Source organism: Halichoerus grypus, chromosome 3 (assembly GCF_964656455.1).
Source record: "Halichoerus grypus chromosome 3, mHalGry1.hap1.1, whole genome shotgun sequence".
NCBI classification, from domain to species: Eukaryota; Metazoa; Chordata; class Mammalia; order Carnivora; family Phocidae; genus Halichoerus; species Halichoerus grypus.
In genome coordinates, this window is record NC_135714.1 from 124,329,330 (window position 1) to 124,348,494 (window position 19,165).

Here is a 19,165-nt window from a genome sequence, read left to right on the forward strand (position 1 = left end):
AAAGTCCCTGATGTGGGGACATGCCTGGTGTGTTTGTGACGCAGCAAGGAGGCCAGTGTGGGCTGAGTGGAACGAGTAAGGGTCAGAGCAGGCAGAGCAGGAGGAGAGGAAGTCAGAGAAATAATGTGAGAGAGGGAGGGAGGGGGGAGAGCGAGGGTGGCTGGGAGTGTGTGGTGAGGGAGCGAGGCTATGCAGACCCGCACAAGGCTGTAAACTGCTGAAAGGTCTTTTGCATCTGGTGAAATTGGGAACTACGGAGGGCTTTGATATGATGTGGCTTACATTTTCAAAGGACTCTTCTGGCTGCTGTGTGGAAAAGAGGCTGCAGACACAAGGGTGGGAGCAGGGAGACCAGCTATGAGGCTGGAACCCAGGTGAAGGATGCCAGTGTGAAGTTCAGCTCAAGGTGACTGCCGGCCGCAAGAATCGGCCAGATTCTGTGCATCTTCTGAATGCAGAACCCACATTCCCGTGTTTTGTTTCTACTGATTACATATCACTCTCAGTTACCTGTCTACTATCAGTGTATCTTCTAAAAGGTAAGCGGTGGTGTTCCTTGGAGGCAGGGAAGGAGTTTTATCATCCACATGTCCCCCACTGCGCCTAGCACAATGCCTGGACCCCAGGAGAGTTCAATGAATGTTTAGGGACTGAGCCTAAAGTCCCCATTGTGCCAAGTTTTGCTACATAACATGCTGTTTCTTTTCTGAATAGAAATAGCTAGAACTAGTAATGCCTGAGCTACAAGCTAATACATTGATCTTCCCATGCTATTTAGAGAAGAAATGTCACAAATGACAAATTCTCTTTCACTAAGCTAAAGTTCTGCAACTCCTTCCTGAGATTCTTTATTAAATTATCAAGAAAATGTAAAATATCAAATGGAATTTGCTGAAAAAAGGCAGTTAAAATTGAATTCGCTCTGTTAAAAACAGTCTGGTTCCTTGTGATTTGCCACATTTCCTTCTTCCCACTCGATTTCAACATTTTTCATCTTTGCTGAAACCGGTAGGACCCTGAACTACTCATCTCCCCAATGGCTTCTCGAAGAGATGCTTTTTACCAAACACCAAGCAGTCAACATCAATTTCAACAACAGGGCTAATTTTAAGTTCCTTTGGCAAACCACCTTTCCTGATTTCAGTTTAAATATCTCATCCTTCAGAAAAATCACATGGGAACTATCCTATAAATAGTAAGAAAAGTAAAAGATTTAAAAATCACTACAGTAAGAGCAGGTGACTAGCTCCTCAAAGAGTCTCTTTCTCTGATCTTTATTGACACTCACTAAATGAACATAGGAAAATAAAGGATTCGAAAGTAAATACTTTCAGGTTATATTTTTGTCATACGAGAGAAGCTCTAGATAGTCAAGACTGGTCTAGAACCAATGTGATAAGTGGCAGAGAACAAGGTACATAAAACCAGGGTTTTCAGAACCACAAAAAAAATCATAACCACTTGGCCAGGCTTGTCATTTTACTGAGACTACTAAACACTCTGAGGGGCTACCTGCTGGGATCAAAGACACACAGCTACCTACTGCTAATGTCTGAACCAAGAACCCAAATCTCACAACACCCAGCCAGTGCTTCTCTGCACAGCCCCACTGCCCCATCTGCCAGATGCCCTCTGAACGGCAACTTCTAGTGAACTTGGAGCAGCGGCCCTCCCACCCCCAGTAGTCATCCATCCTTCCACTGTCTGGAAACAGAAAGGAGCAAGAGAATTCTCATAGATAAGGACAGTATTCACTCCTTATCTTGAGATACACCACGAAGAGGTAAGTATCCATTATTCCCACACCCTAATCTCTCCATTCCCTCCCTGCAGCTTCTTTGTTGCAGTGGTCAAAAACTAATTCAAATGCCTCAAGAATTCAGCACATCTACTGGCAAAGCCCCAAACGCAAAGCTTAATTTCCTACCCCCTGGACAGCCTCGGTGAGCAAGAATATTCCCCCTCCGAACGTGCAGAGGTGGTGGTGAGTGCGTCAAAACACTAAAGTCGTCCATTCAGGCTCTAATCCTATCAAGCCGCGATAAGGAGATCCGAACATTCTTGAATGATACAAACAGCTGATAATCTGCATCTAGAGCAACTTTCCCAACCCTGCCAAACAGCAACCCCAAACACGCCAACGGAAGCATTTCTTAGACCAGTTGACGTCCTCTAAAATACCTGGATATTTCTCAACCATCCAGTCCTCCGTTCTTTGCAGACACGGCCGAGGTAACACTCTCTTCTGAAACGCAAGAAAACTCGGGTCCGTAAAGAATATTTTTAAACTCCTAACACTCTATTAATTGCTTTTCTGAAGACGCTGCTACTACAACGAGGCTATTCAAGTAATAAATCACCAAATAATGTTAATGCATGGCCTAGGAGGAGCCAGACCAGAAACCCGAGGAGAACCACTTTTGAAATTATTCTGGCACCACCTGAGGTCAAGCGGAAAGTGGGGGAAAGCTTTCAGAGAAATGAATGCAAGGGAAGTGGAGACCTGCAGAGGCCGCCGCACAGTCGTAAGAGGCTCAAACAAGTAACGCTCTCCTTACAGCAGCCACAAGGCTTTTCTCTCCCACAAATACGAATTCTCTTCCCCCTGCTGGGCGGCTCTGTACTTCACATTCGATTTCAAGCAGGAGACGTCCTTGAAGGCTGCACTGGTCCAGTTACGGGGAGCTCCGCTTCAGCGGGGTGGGTGGGCAGGGACCCCTAGCACCTTCCGCACTACCTTCTGAGGAAAGATGGTCTCACTGGAGAAGCTCAAAACAAAGCGTTCCTGCAATCGAGGGGATTACTTTGTTGGCCACCACAAACTTTCAGAACAAGCTGGGCTTGACTTTGGACTCCCTCTCACCATTCGAGAAGCCCCTGGGCAGCGAGACAGCTCCACGTTCCTGCCTGTCCCCAGCGCCCAGTCATGGCCCCCTGGCCGCAGAACGCCCCACACGCGGCCGCCGGCCCGGAAACCCTTCCTGCGCACACCGGCCGTGCGGTTCACAGCTTTCCCAACTCAGGCTCCGGGGGAAGCCTCTCAACGGCCAATGTAAATAACTTCCTTCTAAATACATTATTTTTAACCTCCAGAATAGGAAGCTATTTCCATTGCTAACTTTACAACAACCTATGTCTCTGACAGCCAGGTTCACACTCATTCCTGTCAATTTTACACAACAGTCTGTTTGGGTGTTTTTCACTTTAAATCATAAACTCAAAGAATTAAGAATAGAAATGGTACAATTACAGAATGAAAATATGCTGAATAAATTTTGTTTCCATGTGGTGAATATTTCTCCTTTGGGGAAAACAAAACAAAATTCCACTACCTAACACATTTATTTATAATTCGGTTCTCAAGCAGAAAATCAGTAACTCGATATCCACAACTCTCGCTGCGTTTTTGTTGTTGTTGTTGTTGTTTTTTCCCAACTCACTTCCTCTTCGGTTTGACAGTTTTAATCAGATGCATTTAATTGGACAAATACTCAACTCAGAAGATCCTCGATCAGAAAGACAGGGAGCGAAAAGAGGGAGAAAAAAAAAACACAAGAAACAGACACCTATTAATTTTCATGCCTTTTGGCTGAGGTTCAAGTAAGTGGAGATGGAAATCTAAAAGCCCCGTTTCTAAATCTACCCACAACCCATTCCACCAGTCGGTCCACCGTAAATCTAACCAGCAGGGTTTGAAGAGAACAAGGTTTAAATTCTTAGGACTCGCCTGGGATGGTGTTGACTCATGGTCCGTCCTCTGGCAGTCAACACCTTCTTGTGACAACAGGTGTGTTCATTGGTACCTACCAACTAACCGTCTGGCTCATTTTCACCTAAAAATCTTCCAAGTGCCCTTCCTTTCCAGCTACCACACATCGATAGCTAAGTATCTATATTTAATTTTAAGGTCACGCATCTCTATCGGTATTAACCACTTGTACCTACTTCAAATCGTACAACCAACTCTTCCATGCAATTTTATACAAAAGGGGTGTGTAAAAAAAGTGGTTTGAGGAGCTCTGTATGGAAGCTATGAGCAAAACCAATGCTAATAATTGACTTAATCTGACAAACATTTCCTGAGCATTTACTATGGTTCAGGGAGCTGTTCTCTGCGACAGGGAGCCTCAGGATGTAGCAGTCTCTTGCCCAACGGCTTGTAATCATCAGGGAGCGAGGGTTGCCCAAGCATCTGAAGCACAACGGCTGGTGCCGTCACAAAGCGACCGAGAAAGAGCTGTGTGTGCATAAATCAATTCCAATCGTGCAGATGGCTTTGGAAATGGACCTCGAAGGGATGAAGATGATTTTAACAGGTGACACTGGAAATTCACGTATTGGAGGGCTTGCTCTTCCGAATCTACCAAACAGGAAATAGTCCTGTCATGGAGTAAGCTAATATTCACGTGACATACGTTAGTGAAACTAACCTCATGAAACGGTTTTTACATTCTTAATTCTTCACACTTAAAAACTAGACCATCTATTGATTTGTTAAAGGGCAGATTTTACCAATTTTCTTACCATACCCACTCGTTTTGAAATCAGACCATTAGATTATGAATGTCTGAGGTGGGACCATGAGTTGGTCATTGCTTGCTCGATGCTCTGCCCAGAGTAGGGTATTAGGTCCCCTGTGGTTGTAGTGACTACTAGGACTGCATGAAGCAACAGGTAAGGCTCTCAGCCCCTATACCAAAGCCAGAGAGGGGCACAATGAAGCTAGCATCTGAGAGGACGTCAACGCACCATCAGGGCTCTCTCTCTTGTTGCTTCTCATCTCTTCTCAGAGCTTAACCTCCTCCTCTCAGGCCAACTTCTCCTGGAGGCCCAAAACCTGGCTGTACAGGTTCTGGATTTTTACTCTCAACCACATACTACCTAGAGAAAGGTCTTTTCCCTCGGATGAGCCTGCTGGAGGTCAGGTTCCGCCCTCTCTGGACTTAACACTGAAGCCAGAGGGTGGGCTCCACGATTGGCTTAATGTGAGTCACAGAAGAAAGAAGAGGGAGGAGGCACCAGGAAGACAAGAACGATGACCTCTGTATTGTTTAATAAAGGTTTGGCATGCTGCACATCAGGCTGTTCCGAACCAATTTGATGATTTTAAGCATAAAACATATCCTCATTTAGGCTGGTCCTACCTGCCAATTTTTAAATTGTCCCTTTGAAGCCTGAAAGCCTCAGCACATCCCCCACATGAAGAGACCTCTCGAGGATTCGGGGCTCCAAGGCCACGGTGTGAGTGAAACACACGGGTGGGCAATCGGCCCCCCAGCCTTTCACAGTTAGCGAAATATCGCAACGCCCAGGGTACCCAACCTGTCAGCAGGGCCAGGAGAAAAATTTAAGAACAGCTAGTTATTTAAAACTGCCAGGGTGGAAAAGACAACCAGACTCCTGTCACCAGTCCAGCTGGGGAAAAGGTGCCGTGAGGGCACGGGGGAAATGGGAGGAAGTCTGGAGAGGATAAGAGTCCGCAGACTGAGATAGCACCGAGAGGCCCTCTGGGTCAAGACTCACATTTTGCACACAACAGTATTTTCCAAGTATTGTTGTAAATGTCCACGAGTAAAACAAAGGTAACACAAATGAACACATCACTCCTTACCTTCAAAGGCAGTTGCCAACTGTATCTGAGCCGGTTTCAGTATCCTTACATAAAGTTGCCAGGTCTTCCAGTGACCGAGGAGCTACCCAACCTCCTCCATCAAACTGCCCATCTCTTGGGACACCTGGGTGGCTCAGTTGGTTAAGCGTCTGCTTTCGGCTCAGTTCATCATCCCGAGGTCCTGGGATCGAGTCCCGTATCGGGCTCCTTGCTTAGGGGGAGCCTGCTTCTCCCTCTGCCTGCCATTCCCCCTGCTTGTGCTTGCTCTCTCTCTCTCTCTGACAAATAAATAAATAAGATCTTTAAAAAACAAAAAACAAAAACTGCCCATCTCAACACAAATGGCAACTCCTCCATCTCTATGCTTGCTTCGAGCAAAAAGCCCCCGAAGCCAGCCTTGACTCTTCCCTTTCTCTTATACCCTTCATCAAATTCGTTTGCAGATTCTGTTGGTTCTGCCTTCCATATACATTCCAAATCTTGCCACTTCTCACCATGTCTACCATTCCCACCCTGATATACAGCACTGCCATCCCTCCCCTGGACTATGGCAGTAGCCTTCCAGTTGGCCTCCTTACTTCCTATTCTTGCCCCACTCTGCTCAGCCAGCAGCCGCAGTAAGCTTTTAGAAATCTCTATCACACTCCATGACCCTCATCCTCAAAGCCTCCAAAATGGCTTCTCATGGTTCTCAGAATAACATCTAAAACCCTTATCTTGCCCTCAGGGTCCTACATAATCTGTATCCCTCTGACCTCATCTCCTACTGCTCTGCCTTGCTAATAAATAATAAATAAATAGCAAAATTTCCCCCGAATAGCCACAGGGTTGACTCCTTTACTTCCTCAGGTCTCCCCTCCAACATCACTGTTTATTAGAATAAAAGCTCCACAAGAGACAGTTTTGTTCGCTGCTGTATGCCCAGCACTTAGATTGGTATGGAACACAGAGCAGGTGCTCAGTTATTATTTGTCAAATGTATGAATGAGAAAGAAGAATGCACTTAACAATCAGAAAGGCAGCACTTGTCAGTACTGGAAATGAGAACGATTTTCAAAATTACAAATGATAATCCTATTTTTCTCATGTGAGTCAAACATGAAATAGGGAAAAGAGCGTGTTTTGCAAACTTTTCCACCAGTCTGCCTAGTGGCCAAGAAAAGAGCCCAGGGGAACGAGGGACCCAAGCTGAAGCCCCCTCCAGGAAGCCCCCAATTTCTTTTGACTCTTGGCTTAACATTTCAAGGGAATCCCACATTCTACTCTATGCTATAGCCATGCTTGTTCTTACTAAATACTACAGGGGTGTATCTTACAAACCACTGAGGAAAATTTCTTCTCTGCAGGGATGCACCACGTTTCTCCGGATTCCCACCTGCTCTGGAGAAACATGTACCCTATGTGGGGAAGCAAGGATCTATGAAAAGTATCTAGCACAGGGTCAAGAGCTCAGTAAAGGGTGGCTATCCTTGTTACTATTATTACTATCAGAAAACAGAAAGTACTAGTCCTATTGCCCCCACTTCAGAAAGAAAAGCTAAATCACAGAGGGTAACTTCCCTGGACTGCACCATGGATCTGTAAGAGACTCAGAACTGTAACTCTATTTGCTAAATTTGAATTTTGTGTCTGAATTAGAGATGGAAAAGGCTTTGAGATTTATTTTAGTCCATATGGCTAGTCTCTAGGCAGAGGCCTAGAAAGAGCCAGTGATTAGCCCATGGTCCCATGGTTGATTTACTAACATAGACAGGACTTGAGCTCAGATGTCTCACTCCAAAGGCCAGTACTTTTACTACTAAATCATGGTATAATCATCATGAAGTGAACAAGTGAATTCTAGAACCAGCCACGGAACACAGGAGCCTCCCCACAAACATCTGCTGAATGAATGAACAATCATGCATAAAGCACTAAAAATATACAGGGTGCTTTATTAAAGATGCTTTAATATTCATCAGCAAATGTTATCCTCACAATGATTTTATGTGGTAGACCGTAGTCTCTTCATTTTACAGACCAGGAAACCAAGAATCCACAGGTTAATGGCTTAGCCAACATACACACTTAATGAGTGACAAAGCAAGGTTGAAACCCAAATCTTCAGGAAATCTAAGAGTACGAGTAGCTTGACAAAAAAGTAATTTTTCAGGTGACCAAAAAGTACCACAGTACCTTCAAATAATCAACATTTTAAGTTTTATTTTGATGGGATTTCAAAATATATACACCCTCAGAGATGAGTCCCTTCCTTCTAAATGTGTGCCTTTTTGTCTGTCATAGCTGTAATAACAACCACCCAGCTTATTAACATTGTGTGCAAACTAAGGATGAAAACCTAGTGTCATGCCTTGAACTGTGCCCCTGGGAAAAAATGGTGAAGTCCAACCCCAAGGACCTGTGACTGTGACCTTATTTGGAAAGATGGCCTTTGCAGATGATCAAGTTAAGATGAGGTCATTAGAGTGGACCCTAATCCCCTATGACTGGTTTCCTTATAAAAAAGGGAAATGTGGACACAGACAGACATGCACGCAGGGAAGACTGGAGTGACACTGTCACAGCCAAGGAAGAGAAAGGCCTGGAACAGATCCTTCCAGTGTCTTCCTTGTGTCTCTGCCGGCACCTTGACCTGGGACCTCTGGCTTCTAGAACAGTGAGACAATAAATTTCTGTAGCCACCCGGTTCGTGATACTTTGTTACGGCAGCCCCTGAAAACTAATATAGGTAAGCCTGAATGAAGGCCTGAAACATTTTTTTTTTTTTTTTTCTGGATTTGCTCACCTCAGGATTCTAAACTGTAGCCTTGGTTAGTGCTGTAGTTTTTGTCCAAGCTGGTTATTAACGCGCAAAACTGACCACCCTGCTGCTCAGCGTGAAGTCCTCTAAGGCTGCAAGGACTGTGAGCAGACTGTTAAGTTATTTTTACCTACCTCTACATGTTAACCAAATTTTGTTCAAAGGAAAGATTTTGAGAAAGACATTAGGTAAGAGAAGGCTTCTGTTACTAGAGCACTTCAAAATCTCCAGACAAAAAAATACACTCATCACCACGTATGTTGTGGCAAATTAGTAAGAAAGGGATAGTTCAAAATACAGCATGAATCCACTGGCCAAAAGGCCAACCTGGAGACCAAAACACTACTGGTTAGTCCACAGATTGATTCCTTTGCTCCTTCACCCTTGCATGCACCTCCATGTTACAAAAAGCATACAGAATCTGTCCCCTCAAGCAATCAGAAGTAAATTTACCATGGCTACCATGGCGTTATCAGAAAAATTGTCTGTTAAGGCTGATAAATCGGTCGATTATCTGCTTCCTTGACTTTTATTTCCTCTTGTATAAATGTTTTCATCCCAACATTACCAATACTGTTATGTTATATAAGATGTTATAAGATGAACAATATATTACCAAACTACTGAAATCACCAGGACATTCTTAATAGATCAAAAAAGAACTTAACTACAAAAAAAGCCCTAATAACATAATAATGCACTCTGTCCTCTATGAACAGCACTCTATAGAGAGATAAATGGCTACTTATTGAAATCTTAGCTTATACATAAAATGATACATTTCTTCCTGGGCACATTTGCCAAGCATTGACATCACGTACCTTGTAATGAAACAGATTATGCTCATAATCATTCTGCCTGCCAAAGGAAAATTTCACACAGTAAGTCCTTTATTGACTAAAAATATATGTCTATACTGGAAGAAAATGGGCCTTTGGGGATGAGAGATTTACCAAAGGAGAGGACATGGAATTGCTTTTTATTTAGTGCTTAAGTACATATAAAACAAAAGCTATAGAGAAAGCAGCCCCCAACCCCCTGTCCCCACCACATTTTCACAAAAGGATATTGGGGTAATGAATTGGGAGAGAACTTTTTTTTTTTTATTAACCACACGAATCCATGACACTGATGACAAGGACAACCCTAACTCAATTAACTTTAAACACTGATTTAGGCCAACAATTTTAACCTTTTCTCTGACCAGGCTTTGTGCCACGGCTGCTATCAAGTGGTCAAATGTATTCTTATCCGTTGCCTCCTTTTATTTTCCCTGCCCACCTCCTGGCACACGCACAAGAAGTGAATGATGCCAAAGACAATGAAAACAACAAATATCACAACCAACCAACAAACCGGGGCAATTCCAAGGGTCCCCTGTAGCTAGATGACCCTCACCTCAACAGCTGGGAGTCCTATGGTTTCACCCACTTAATTCCCTTTGAAGACTCCCGGGGCTGGGAGCTTTCCACGGGCATGTCCACTTGGGGTTTCACCGAGAAACCTTCCCTAGATCTTTCACTTGAAAGACCTGGCACTGCTTTCTAGCTGTCTATCCCCATGAGCCATAGTCCAACATCTATTCCTCTTCCCAACAAAGCTCAGATGCTTCCGGAAATGCATCAAGTAGTAAGGATGAGGTTAAGAAATGTGCTCTACTGATCCCTGCTTCAAAGGGAGGCTCGCTGAACATTATATCCAAAACTAATGATGTATTATATGCTGGCTAATTGAATTTAAATTTAAAAAATGAAAAAAATAATTTAAAAAATAACAACAACAAAAGAAAAAAACAAACAAACAAACAAAACAGAGGCCCAACTCCAAGGTAGAGGCTCAAGACAATAAAAATCCCTCTGGCATGCATAAGTATGGCCCCAAAGTGACCAGGAGGAATTCACATCACTCATACTCTTGTTCCTCTTGTTCTGAACCTTTTGGGGGGGTCTATAAAATGCACTAATTTTGTATTTAAATGTGCACATCACTTCCTTTTCATACAACTGTAGGCAGCCCTCAGGCTGCAATGTTTCCTGCGTATTTGAAGAACTTAGTTAACTAGCCTATTTTCCACCAAAACCTGGTATTTGAAAAGAAGGATGAAAATGTGTTGGGCAATTTAAAGTTCATTTGAGGAATACAAGTTTGAAAAGCTTTTAGTTAAATACACTCAACTAAGGAGGCTTTGTTTTTAAATCTACCTTTTTTTTTTTAAGATTTTATTTTTATTTATTTGATAGAGAGAAACAGCGAGAGCAGGAACACAAGCAGGGGGAGCGGGAGAGGGAGAAGCAGGCTTCCTGCCGAGCAGGGAGCCCGATGCAGGGCTCGATCCCAGGACCCTGGGATCATGACCTGAGCTGAAGACAGACGCTTAACGACTGAGCCACCCAGGCACCCCAAATCTACATATTTTGAAGTTACTTAGAGAAAGCCAAATTCCTTTGGTATTTCCATGTTACTGTCAGCAGTAGTGAATACAATAAAGCAAGATCGGCAATCTTTTTCTGAGAACGGACAGACAGCAAATATTTTAGGCTTTATAGGGCACATACGGTCTCTGTCCCATATTCTTTGTTTTTTGTTGTTGCTTATTTTTTGTCTTAATGATTGTTTTAAAAATATAAGAACAATTCTTAGCTCAAGGGGCCGCACAAAAACAGGTCAGAGTTTGACCCCCACTCGAAAGAATAGGTACTTTACTTTTTCTTTATAATAAAAGCAGAACGGTGCTTAAAACAATATTGGACATTCTGATACATGGCGACAAGCTTCATCATCATCTTAATCCAACCACCTCTCTGAGTCACTGAGCACCTCTGTGTCTCAGTTTCTTCACTATAATATGAGGGGTAAGAACAGATCAGTGACTTATAAACCATACTGTCAATGAACTCGAGAACTCCAGGAAGAGCATGGTACCATGGATCCACCCCTACCTCCCACCTTAGCACACATTTAAGCAGCACAACCTGGTTTTGCTCTTATCTATATACTGGAGCTCCCCTTAAAGACAAGGGTTCCACTATTTTTTTTTAAAGTTTTGAAAAATACTGTATTAAATGATCTCAGGAATTCTCCTGCTGTTAATTCTCTATGAATCCATTATTGGATAATCAATCCTTTTCAAGTCATTTTATTAGGAAGTGTCAGGTAGATAGGAAATTATTTTAAATCCTATGTTGAGGTATTTAAAGGCAAAGAAACAAGAACAAGAGAGCTCTTCTAAGGGTCCAACTGTACTTTTTTAGATTTGTGGAAATCCGCCAGATAGCCCTACCAGAGTGTTCCAGAGTCCCGCAGATCAGGGCTCCAGGAAAAGCAGAATGGTTTAGCAGTGGAAAGAGCTTGGAGTTCAGACTCGGAGACCTGGATTCCTGTTTGAATTTGGAACTTACCAGCTATATAACTCCTCATGTTTAATTAACAAAAACAGGAAAGCCTACTAAATGCTAACCTATAGAACGGGTGTTAGGGATACGGAGATGAACCAGATAGATGTGGAACGTTCTGCCTCCCATCACTCCATCCCTCATCTGTAAAGCAGGGTAATAACACGTATTCCCTCTCCTGTACCTCGTGGTCCTGCAGAGATGGCAAAGCATTTGTGAACTGCAAAGCACAGACAACACTAAACTAGCAAACTACAGATTCTCCTCCTTTTAAGTACATAAAATAAGTGCAACTTCAAGAATTCACCAAATTAATAAAATAAGGCCACGATAGGTTTTGCAGAGCAAAACACCATTTCTAGAAGCTGAAGCTACATGACAAAACAGAAGAGGCACAAGCTTAGACCCCAGACACTCCCACTCTGCTTCCTAAGAGACCCGCCCGACATCCATCCACGGCCTATTTTCTCACTTATAGAATATTATAGAACAGAGAGAAATAATCTCTCCCTATTATTTCACAGGGTTATTGCGAAGGTAAATCAGAATTATGTAAGTAAAGCACCTGGCACAGAGTTAGCACTTAGTGAATAACAGTGGCCCCTTGCCCTCCTTCCCAGGCACCTAGAAATCTCAGATGAGAGAACATTAGATTTTAAATGGTAGGGCTTACCTCAAAATTGTTGAGACTGCTACCCAGCTCTATATCATAATCACCTCAACCAAAGAGGACAGGAAACTTCTGGTTGTTATGACCATGGAATCCAGATGTAGAATATGCCCAGTCATCAGGAAAATCTTACAGTCTTGGCACAGCTTGAGGACAGAGAGAGAGCACCAGCCAATGGCTGACGGGAGACTCTACCGTCTGGAATGTGCCACAGACTTCCAACCACAAAAGTTCTCTCTGCACTTCGACTGCGGTATCCCCCTGTGGCGTAGGCCATGGCCTCTGCTCCCCTCGGCAAGTCTCCTCCGGAAGCACATGACTTTGCCGAGGCATCCCTAGGCCACATCCACGTGAATGTCTGTGGCACTGTTCATCACCTCCCACTCGGCCCCGTTGTACAGTTTAGGCAAATCATGTTCTCATTTCTGAGAGAGGATGACAACAGGAGATGTTCTCCAAGGTCCCTTCTACCTCTAAAACCCTTTGACTCTGGGACCCACTCTGAACTTCATTTGTTCAACTCATTCATTCATTCAACAATGTTTATGGAACACCGCCTATTTCTTTGATCCCGTGACCCATTCTTAATTTCACTCATTCATCTGTTTATTCAACAATATTTGACCACCTACTATATACCGCGTACTGTTACATGCAAGAACGTACAAAAATGAATAAGGAAGAGTCCACGTCCTTAGAAAGCTCATGGTCAATAAGGACATAGAGGAATAAGGAATTACAGTGTGGCATGGGAGGTATTATGAGAGACCAATGGGAGCCAGAGGAGGGGATGCCTAATTCTGCCTAGTAGGTGGGACAACAGTCGGGGAGGAGGGGAAGCAGGAAAAGATTCCCCAAAACTGAGTGTTAATGGATAAGTAGAATCTGATGGGTTGAAGACATCCCAGAAATGGAGAAAAAGAATTCCAAAATAAGGAAATACAAACATAGTGGTCTGTAAAATAGATAATTCGGTGTGAATGAAACAAAGGGTATATAGCAGGGCCAAAAAACGGAGGCTCAGATGATGAAGCACCTTCTATACTTTGCTAAGAAGAACAAACTTTATCCTTTGAGGAGATGTGTAAAAGATACTAAATAAATATGTGAGTGTCTCCAAAGCCCACTATGCTAACAGTGTGAACACAGGGCTCCACAAAGGCCAGGGTAGAGGGAAGGGGACAGGACACTAAGGCAAAAAGAAGAAAAAAAATATGAATCCTCACAGGAGAAACTAGGAGTATAAACTACAGCAATGGCAGGGAGTGGGCATGATGAATTCCAGAAATACATCGACAGCAGAGTCAACAGACTTGGTCTGATGCGGGAGGAAAGGCAGAACATGGCACCTAGGATCGCACTCAGCTTTCTGTCCTGGGTAAGGGGGTTAATGGTTGGTGAGGGCAGTAGCCCAGGGAGAGAACACAAGAAGCCCAGAAATACTCCCAAAACCCGTGGCCATCTGTCGTACGCAGCCATGCACCCTCCACGGTAAGGCGTGCTAGCCGTGGCACCCAGTGGTGTGCTCCTTCCCTAACAGGGATGCCAGCAAGTCACAGGGGAAGCCTCAAGCGTCTCCACAGACCAATGATGTTATATAGATGTCTGTGTGAGGAAGAAAAATATTAACTGCTAAGTTTATTTAAAACATTACTTTTATTTCAAAACAGATTTTTATACAGAAAGATACATATTTTCATTCCCATTTGCAGACAGAACAAGAGACTTCAAAGAAATCGCATAGAAGCTGAGAACACTTGTGAGCAAAGGGTTCCCTGTCTTCAGGGCTCTCTGCCTTTTGGGTTGTTCAGTGCCAATATTCACGAAGTGCAGCATTACATTATCAAGTAAAGCTGAAGAGAGACAAACACCAAGACTTGCGTTTCCATTCCTATGTAGACAGCTTAGATACTGATTCTCGAAATGTGGTCTGCGGACCCCTAGTGGTCTCTGAGACCCTTTTAAGTGTCCTCAAGATCAAAACTGTTTTCATAATAATTCTAAGATGTCATTTGCCCTTTTCACTCTATTGACATTTGCAATGATGATACAAAAGCAATGACGGGTAAAATGCTGGCAACTTAGCTCGAATCAGGGCAGTGGCACCAAACCATCCTAGTAATCACTGTATTCTTCACTGCCACAAACTCACAGTGAAACACACACACACACATACACACACACACGCACGCATGCACGCTCGCGCATACCCCCCAAAGTAAGCAACCCTGTCCATTTCACTTAAGAATGACTTTGATGAAGCAGCGGTAAAAATTACTAATTTTATTAAAGACTGACCCTGAGTAAATATCTTTTTAATATGATATGTAATGAAATGTGTCCACGAAGCACTTCTACCATTACTGAAGTGTGATGGCTATCTCAAGGAAAAGTCAATCTCTGATTCAGTTGGGAGCTGAACTAGCCACTCTTTTCAGGGAACGTCACTTTCAATGAAAGAATAACCGGTGAACTATGGTCATTCAAATTTGGGTATCCAGCACACTGTTTCTTGGAAACGAGCAAAGTAATGCTGATACTTTAAGAAAAGACTGACCGTACTTGTAGCCAATGATAAAATTCAAGCTTGCAAGCAAGAACTAAAATTTTAGAAAACCCATATCCCCTACACTATGAACTTGACAGTCCCTCAAGACAAAGTGATTTGCACGTGCACGTGCACAGCAGCACTGTTCATCATAGCAAGAAGGAGAAAGGAACCGTATGTCCATCGTGGTGTGTTTCGTCAGCGTACCACCCGACAGCAGGGCCAGGGAGACCACAGCTACAAACGTCAGTGTGGCTGTATCTCGCCCAGATAACGGCTGAGTGAAAACCCAAGGTGCAGAACGCGTGCCGTGTGCTACCATTTTTGCAAATCCCAAAGACAAGCAAAACCAAATAGGGTAAAGCGAGGGGAATGATAAACAGAAAATTTAGGATAACGGGGAACAGGTAGCAGGAAAAGAGCACCTTAGAAGTTCGACAGTGTTTAAATGTGTTAGATTGGGCAGTCCCTTTTACCATTACGCTTCATTATCTGTGTATAAATGTTAGCCATGTTATTTTTTGTAAATAGCTCTTACTTTACGACCTTCAAAGGGAGTCCCTGCATTAGAGCTCTCCTTGCCAAGGAAAACCAAAGAGGTGAGGAAGGGGCAAGAGGCACAGGGCAGCCCAGGCTGAGGGTCTGCAGCACTGAGCACTGGCCCCAGAGAAGCCCATCACTGGCAGGTCTTCCGAGACACCTTCAAGGCGACATCAGTACCATTCATCCATTTTGGTTTTTGAACAGCTTTCCCCACTTAAAAAAGCTTCCCCGGCCCCCTTCAGGCCACCATCCTCCATCTCCTTTGTTATCACACTGAAAGAAACTACTACATTTCACAGCTGATTTTGTATTGTATCCAAACTACAAAATTTAGTAATCATAATCTCTTATCATCTGGACCAGCTCCTACTACATTTTTCCTACCTCCTGTCCTTCTACCACCAATATAACCCTTCTGATTCAGCTACGTTTCTTCTCTTAGTGTCTCCCACATACTTTTGGCTAATGCCATTTCTTCTGCTTGCAATGTTCTCTCCTCTATTCTCAAGATCTAAATCTATCCCTTCCTCAAGGACATTTGAAGTATCGCCTCTCTCCAGGAATCTTTTCCCCGTCACTCTCACTCCGACTTTCCTCGAACATTTACACATCTAATTCATATTATATTGTCGTGCACTTGTTAGCATATTGATTTGTGCTTATCCTCTGTGATTGTTTTGTGTCAACATTTGAAAGAACTGTCAGCAGGGACTGCCTTCTCTACAATTTCTACCAGCCAGGTAAATGCTCAAAACTTCTTCTTAATGAATGAGCACCCAGTAGGGACTACAACTCTCAGGGGATCATGTCCTCACTACGCTAATGTAACACCATATATGTTGACATATACCCTATTCCCTGAAAAGGCTTTCCAGTTCAGTATATCGAGAGAGGTTTTCCTCTGTTGTAGGAACGGATCTCTGACTTCGTGACAGAAACCAAGCAAAGCAACATTTGCTTTATAGGATTCTTTTTCATAATATTAAATGATTTCAAAGTTCAACATGTCTCCTTCCATCCCGCCCCTCTTTACCTGAAGTCCTTAGAAAATCACCCCTGCCTGGTGGTTGAACCAGCTTCTTTGTAAACACAAGATCTTCTGTTTCATTTTTTGCACAGTTGTATTTACTCAATAGTCCCTTATATTAAAAAAAAAAAAAATCAGTTACTTCCCTATAACTTCTACCCTCTTGGTCCTAGTCCCTGTTTTCTGCTCAGCATTTCATAAATCTAAGAAAATATCTTTCAAGCCAAATTTTAATTATTTGTTTCCATCTCTTTCTCTGCCCCCTTGGCTCGAGCCCCTCACAAATAGGGACCATGCTCTATGTAACTCCACTGATCCTTACTCCCTGGTACAGAAGCCCTCAGTTACTGCTGAATGAATGAATGAATGAATCAATCAATCAATCAAGTATCAGTTATCAGACACAAACTACAAATTTAGGAGGAATGACAATTCAGAGTAAGTTTACTCCCTTTATCACTTGACAGAACTTTATATATAATTTGAATGTAGTTACCAGGCATGACTGTTATCTCTCTTCACTCTTAGCTTCAAATTAAGAACTCGCAATTGTCGCAATAATTAATTCCTCTGATGATGATTTCAAGAGCCTAGATTCTAGTTGCCTCCCTCTTGGTGAGTAGTTTTATCAATTTCCCCCTTTAAATCAGGGCACCCAATCTGGCATTCAAGGTACAGATGTGATCTAATCAGTTTACAAGACCAGTGTTGCCACCCTTGTTCTGAATTCAGCACTTGCATTAACTCAGCCAACTCCGCTGAAATGCTTCCATTTTTCGAATGAAGGCTGAATTTTCAATGCTGCTTGTTATCTTTCTGCTTGTTGTCTATGAATGTGGTTATCTCTGTGGATAGAAGTTGGGGAAGGGGGCTTTCACGTTTTACTTTAAACATTTCTACATAGTTTTCATTATTTATATGAAGCATGTACTACGTTTGCCATTAAGAGCCAATATAGACTTTTACAAATGAATGAATAACCAGAATTCATATCTGTGATTTCTAGGTTCCAGTCTCATGGAGTACACCTAAGTCCTATTTAAAATACTTGTACTTCTTTTTTTTTTTTTTTTTTTGTATATATTTTCTCACCTCTCAGCAAGTATTCGAGTAGCCTTTGGTGCATAGCATTTCTCTCTAAATATGATCTAGTGGTCTAGCCAACCCAAACCCCACTTCTAGATTGTGACATTACTCTCTTCCTAGCGATGTCAGAAAGCAGCTCACTATAATTTGGTTCCCCTCTTTCTTAAGGTCAGATTAAAATCCAGTACGTGATTATTTGAGGTTTGCTTTCCCCTAGAAGGGAGAAATCATGTAGCACATTTCAGGAACATTTCCTGAAGCAGAGGGTGTCCCACACTTTGTTTCCTTCCAAATACAGCTGTGTTTCATGCTCTGGAGAGGACTGTTGGGTTAACAAGTAGGGCCAAACAAGCCCAGATTAGAAGACAACTATAATTCTAGGCCATTTCACGAAAGCAGTGTTCTCCATATGGAGCACGTAATTCAGACCCCAGAAAGTGTCACTGCATGTGACTCTAATTCTCTTACCCTCAGCTTAGTCTGAGGTCAAATACATCTTTGAGGAAAGAACTATATTATTGGTGGCACAAGTTCTCATGAATCACAGAGCAACACGCTCCATCAACACCTAAGGGTTCCTCCTATAGTGGAAGGTCTCTGAAAGGAGCAGGTGGTGAAGTCATGTCCTTCACGTGCGGGGCCCCATGAAGGTTTCGCAGCGGGCCTCGGGAGACCAGCAGGTGGTCCAGCCCTTGACAGTGCTGACACTGGTGACCTCAAGCTCGTTTCTTCCTCTCCATGGCTCAGTTTCTACTTCCGTCCAAGTGGTGGGAAAAGGAGTCCTTCCTGCCTGCTTACAGGCAGATGAGATCAGTGAAAATGCTTTGTGAACAATACAGTACAAAGTAAACAGAAGGTGTGGGTAATCTACTATTACCCATTTTACAGGATGGTGCTATTAAGCACAGAGACATTCACTGGCTTGCCCAAAGTCACAAAGTGAGTGAGAAACCCTGGTGATCGTGGAGGGAGAGGGTTAGAGAAAAGACTGGCGTCCATGCCCCCTGCCTAGGGCAGGTCCCTCCTTGAGCCTCTCTGGTTTCAACTTGGAGGAGTGGGAGTCAATGAGCTATTTCTAGGGTTTTAAAAGTCAAACAAATTATCGTCGATAAGCTGCCCAGGCTCAACATGACATGTCTTTATTTTTGGAGGAAATGGCCTCAGCCCAGAGTGGGAGTTCCGGTAAGTTCAGGGGTCCTCAACACTGGCTATCCATTCAAATAATTCAGGGAGCTTTTTAAGAATGTCCATGCTCAGGATCCATTCTGAGCTATCAAATTTAAATTGCTGGGGGAGGCGGGGCGTCTTCATTTTTTTAATCTCCCAGGTGATTCTAACGTGCAGCCAGGGTTGAGAATCACTGCGCTGCCTAACGGTGATCAGAAACTTATAGGCAGCGATAGTTGTCTCTGATTGATTACATAGCAGTTAGAGCAATCCTACTGAGATCCTTAGTTGAAATGAATTTACACCTCACATCTATGAATG

General features: G+C 43.2%; 1 protein-coding gene across 6 annotated transcripts in view; it reads right to left on the reverse strand.

The window, feature by feature from the left end:
- Window positions 1-19,165, reverse strand: part of ZNF827 (zinc finger protein 827) — a 166,628-nt gene that overhangs the window by 137,595 nt on the left and 9,868 nt on the right. The window contains exon 1 of one of the 6 annotated variants that reach the window (XM_078069288.1): window positions 2,182-2,241. The exons of the other annotated variants lie outside the window; for them this stretch is intronic. Coding sequence (XP_077925414.1) covers window positions 2,182-2,200 — 19 coding nt within the window. The 5' untranslated portion in view covers window positions 2,201-2,241. Of the gene's footprint in view, window positions 1-2,181; window positions 2,242-19,165 lie in introns of those variants that run through there. 6 annotated transcript variants of the gene reach the window in all.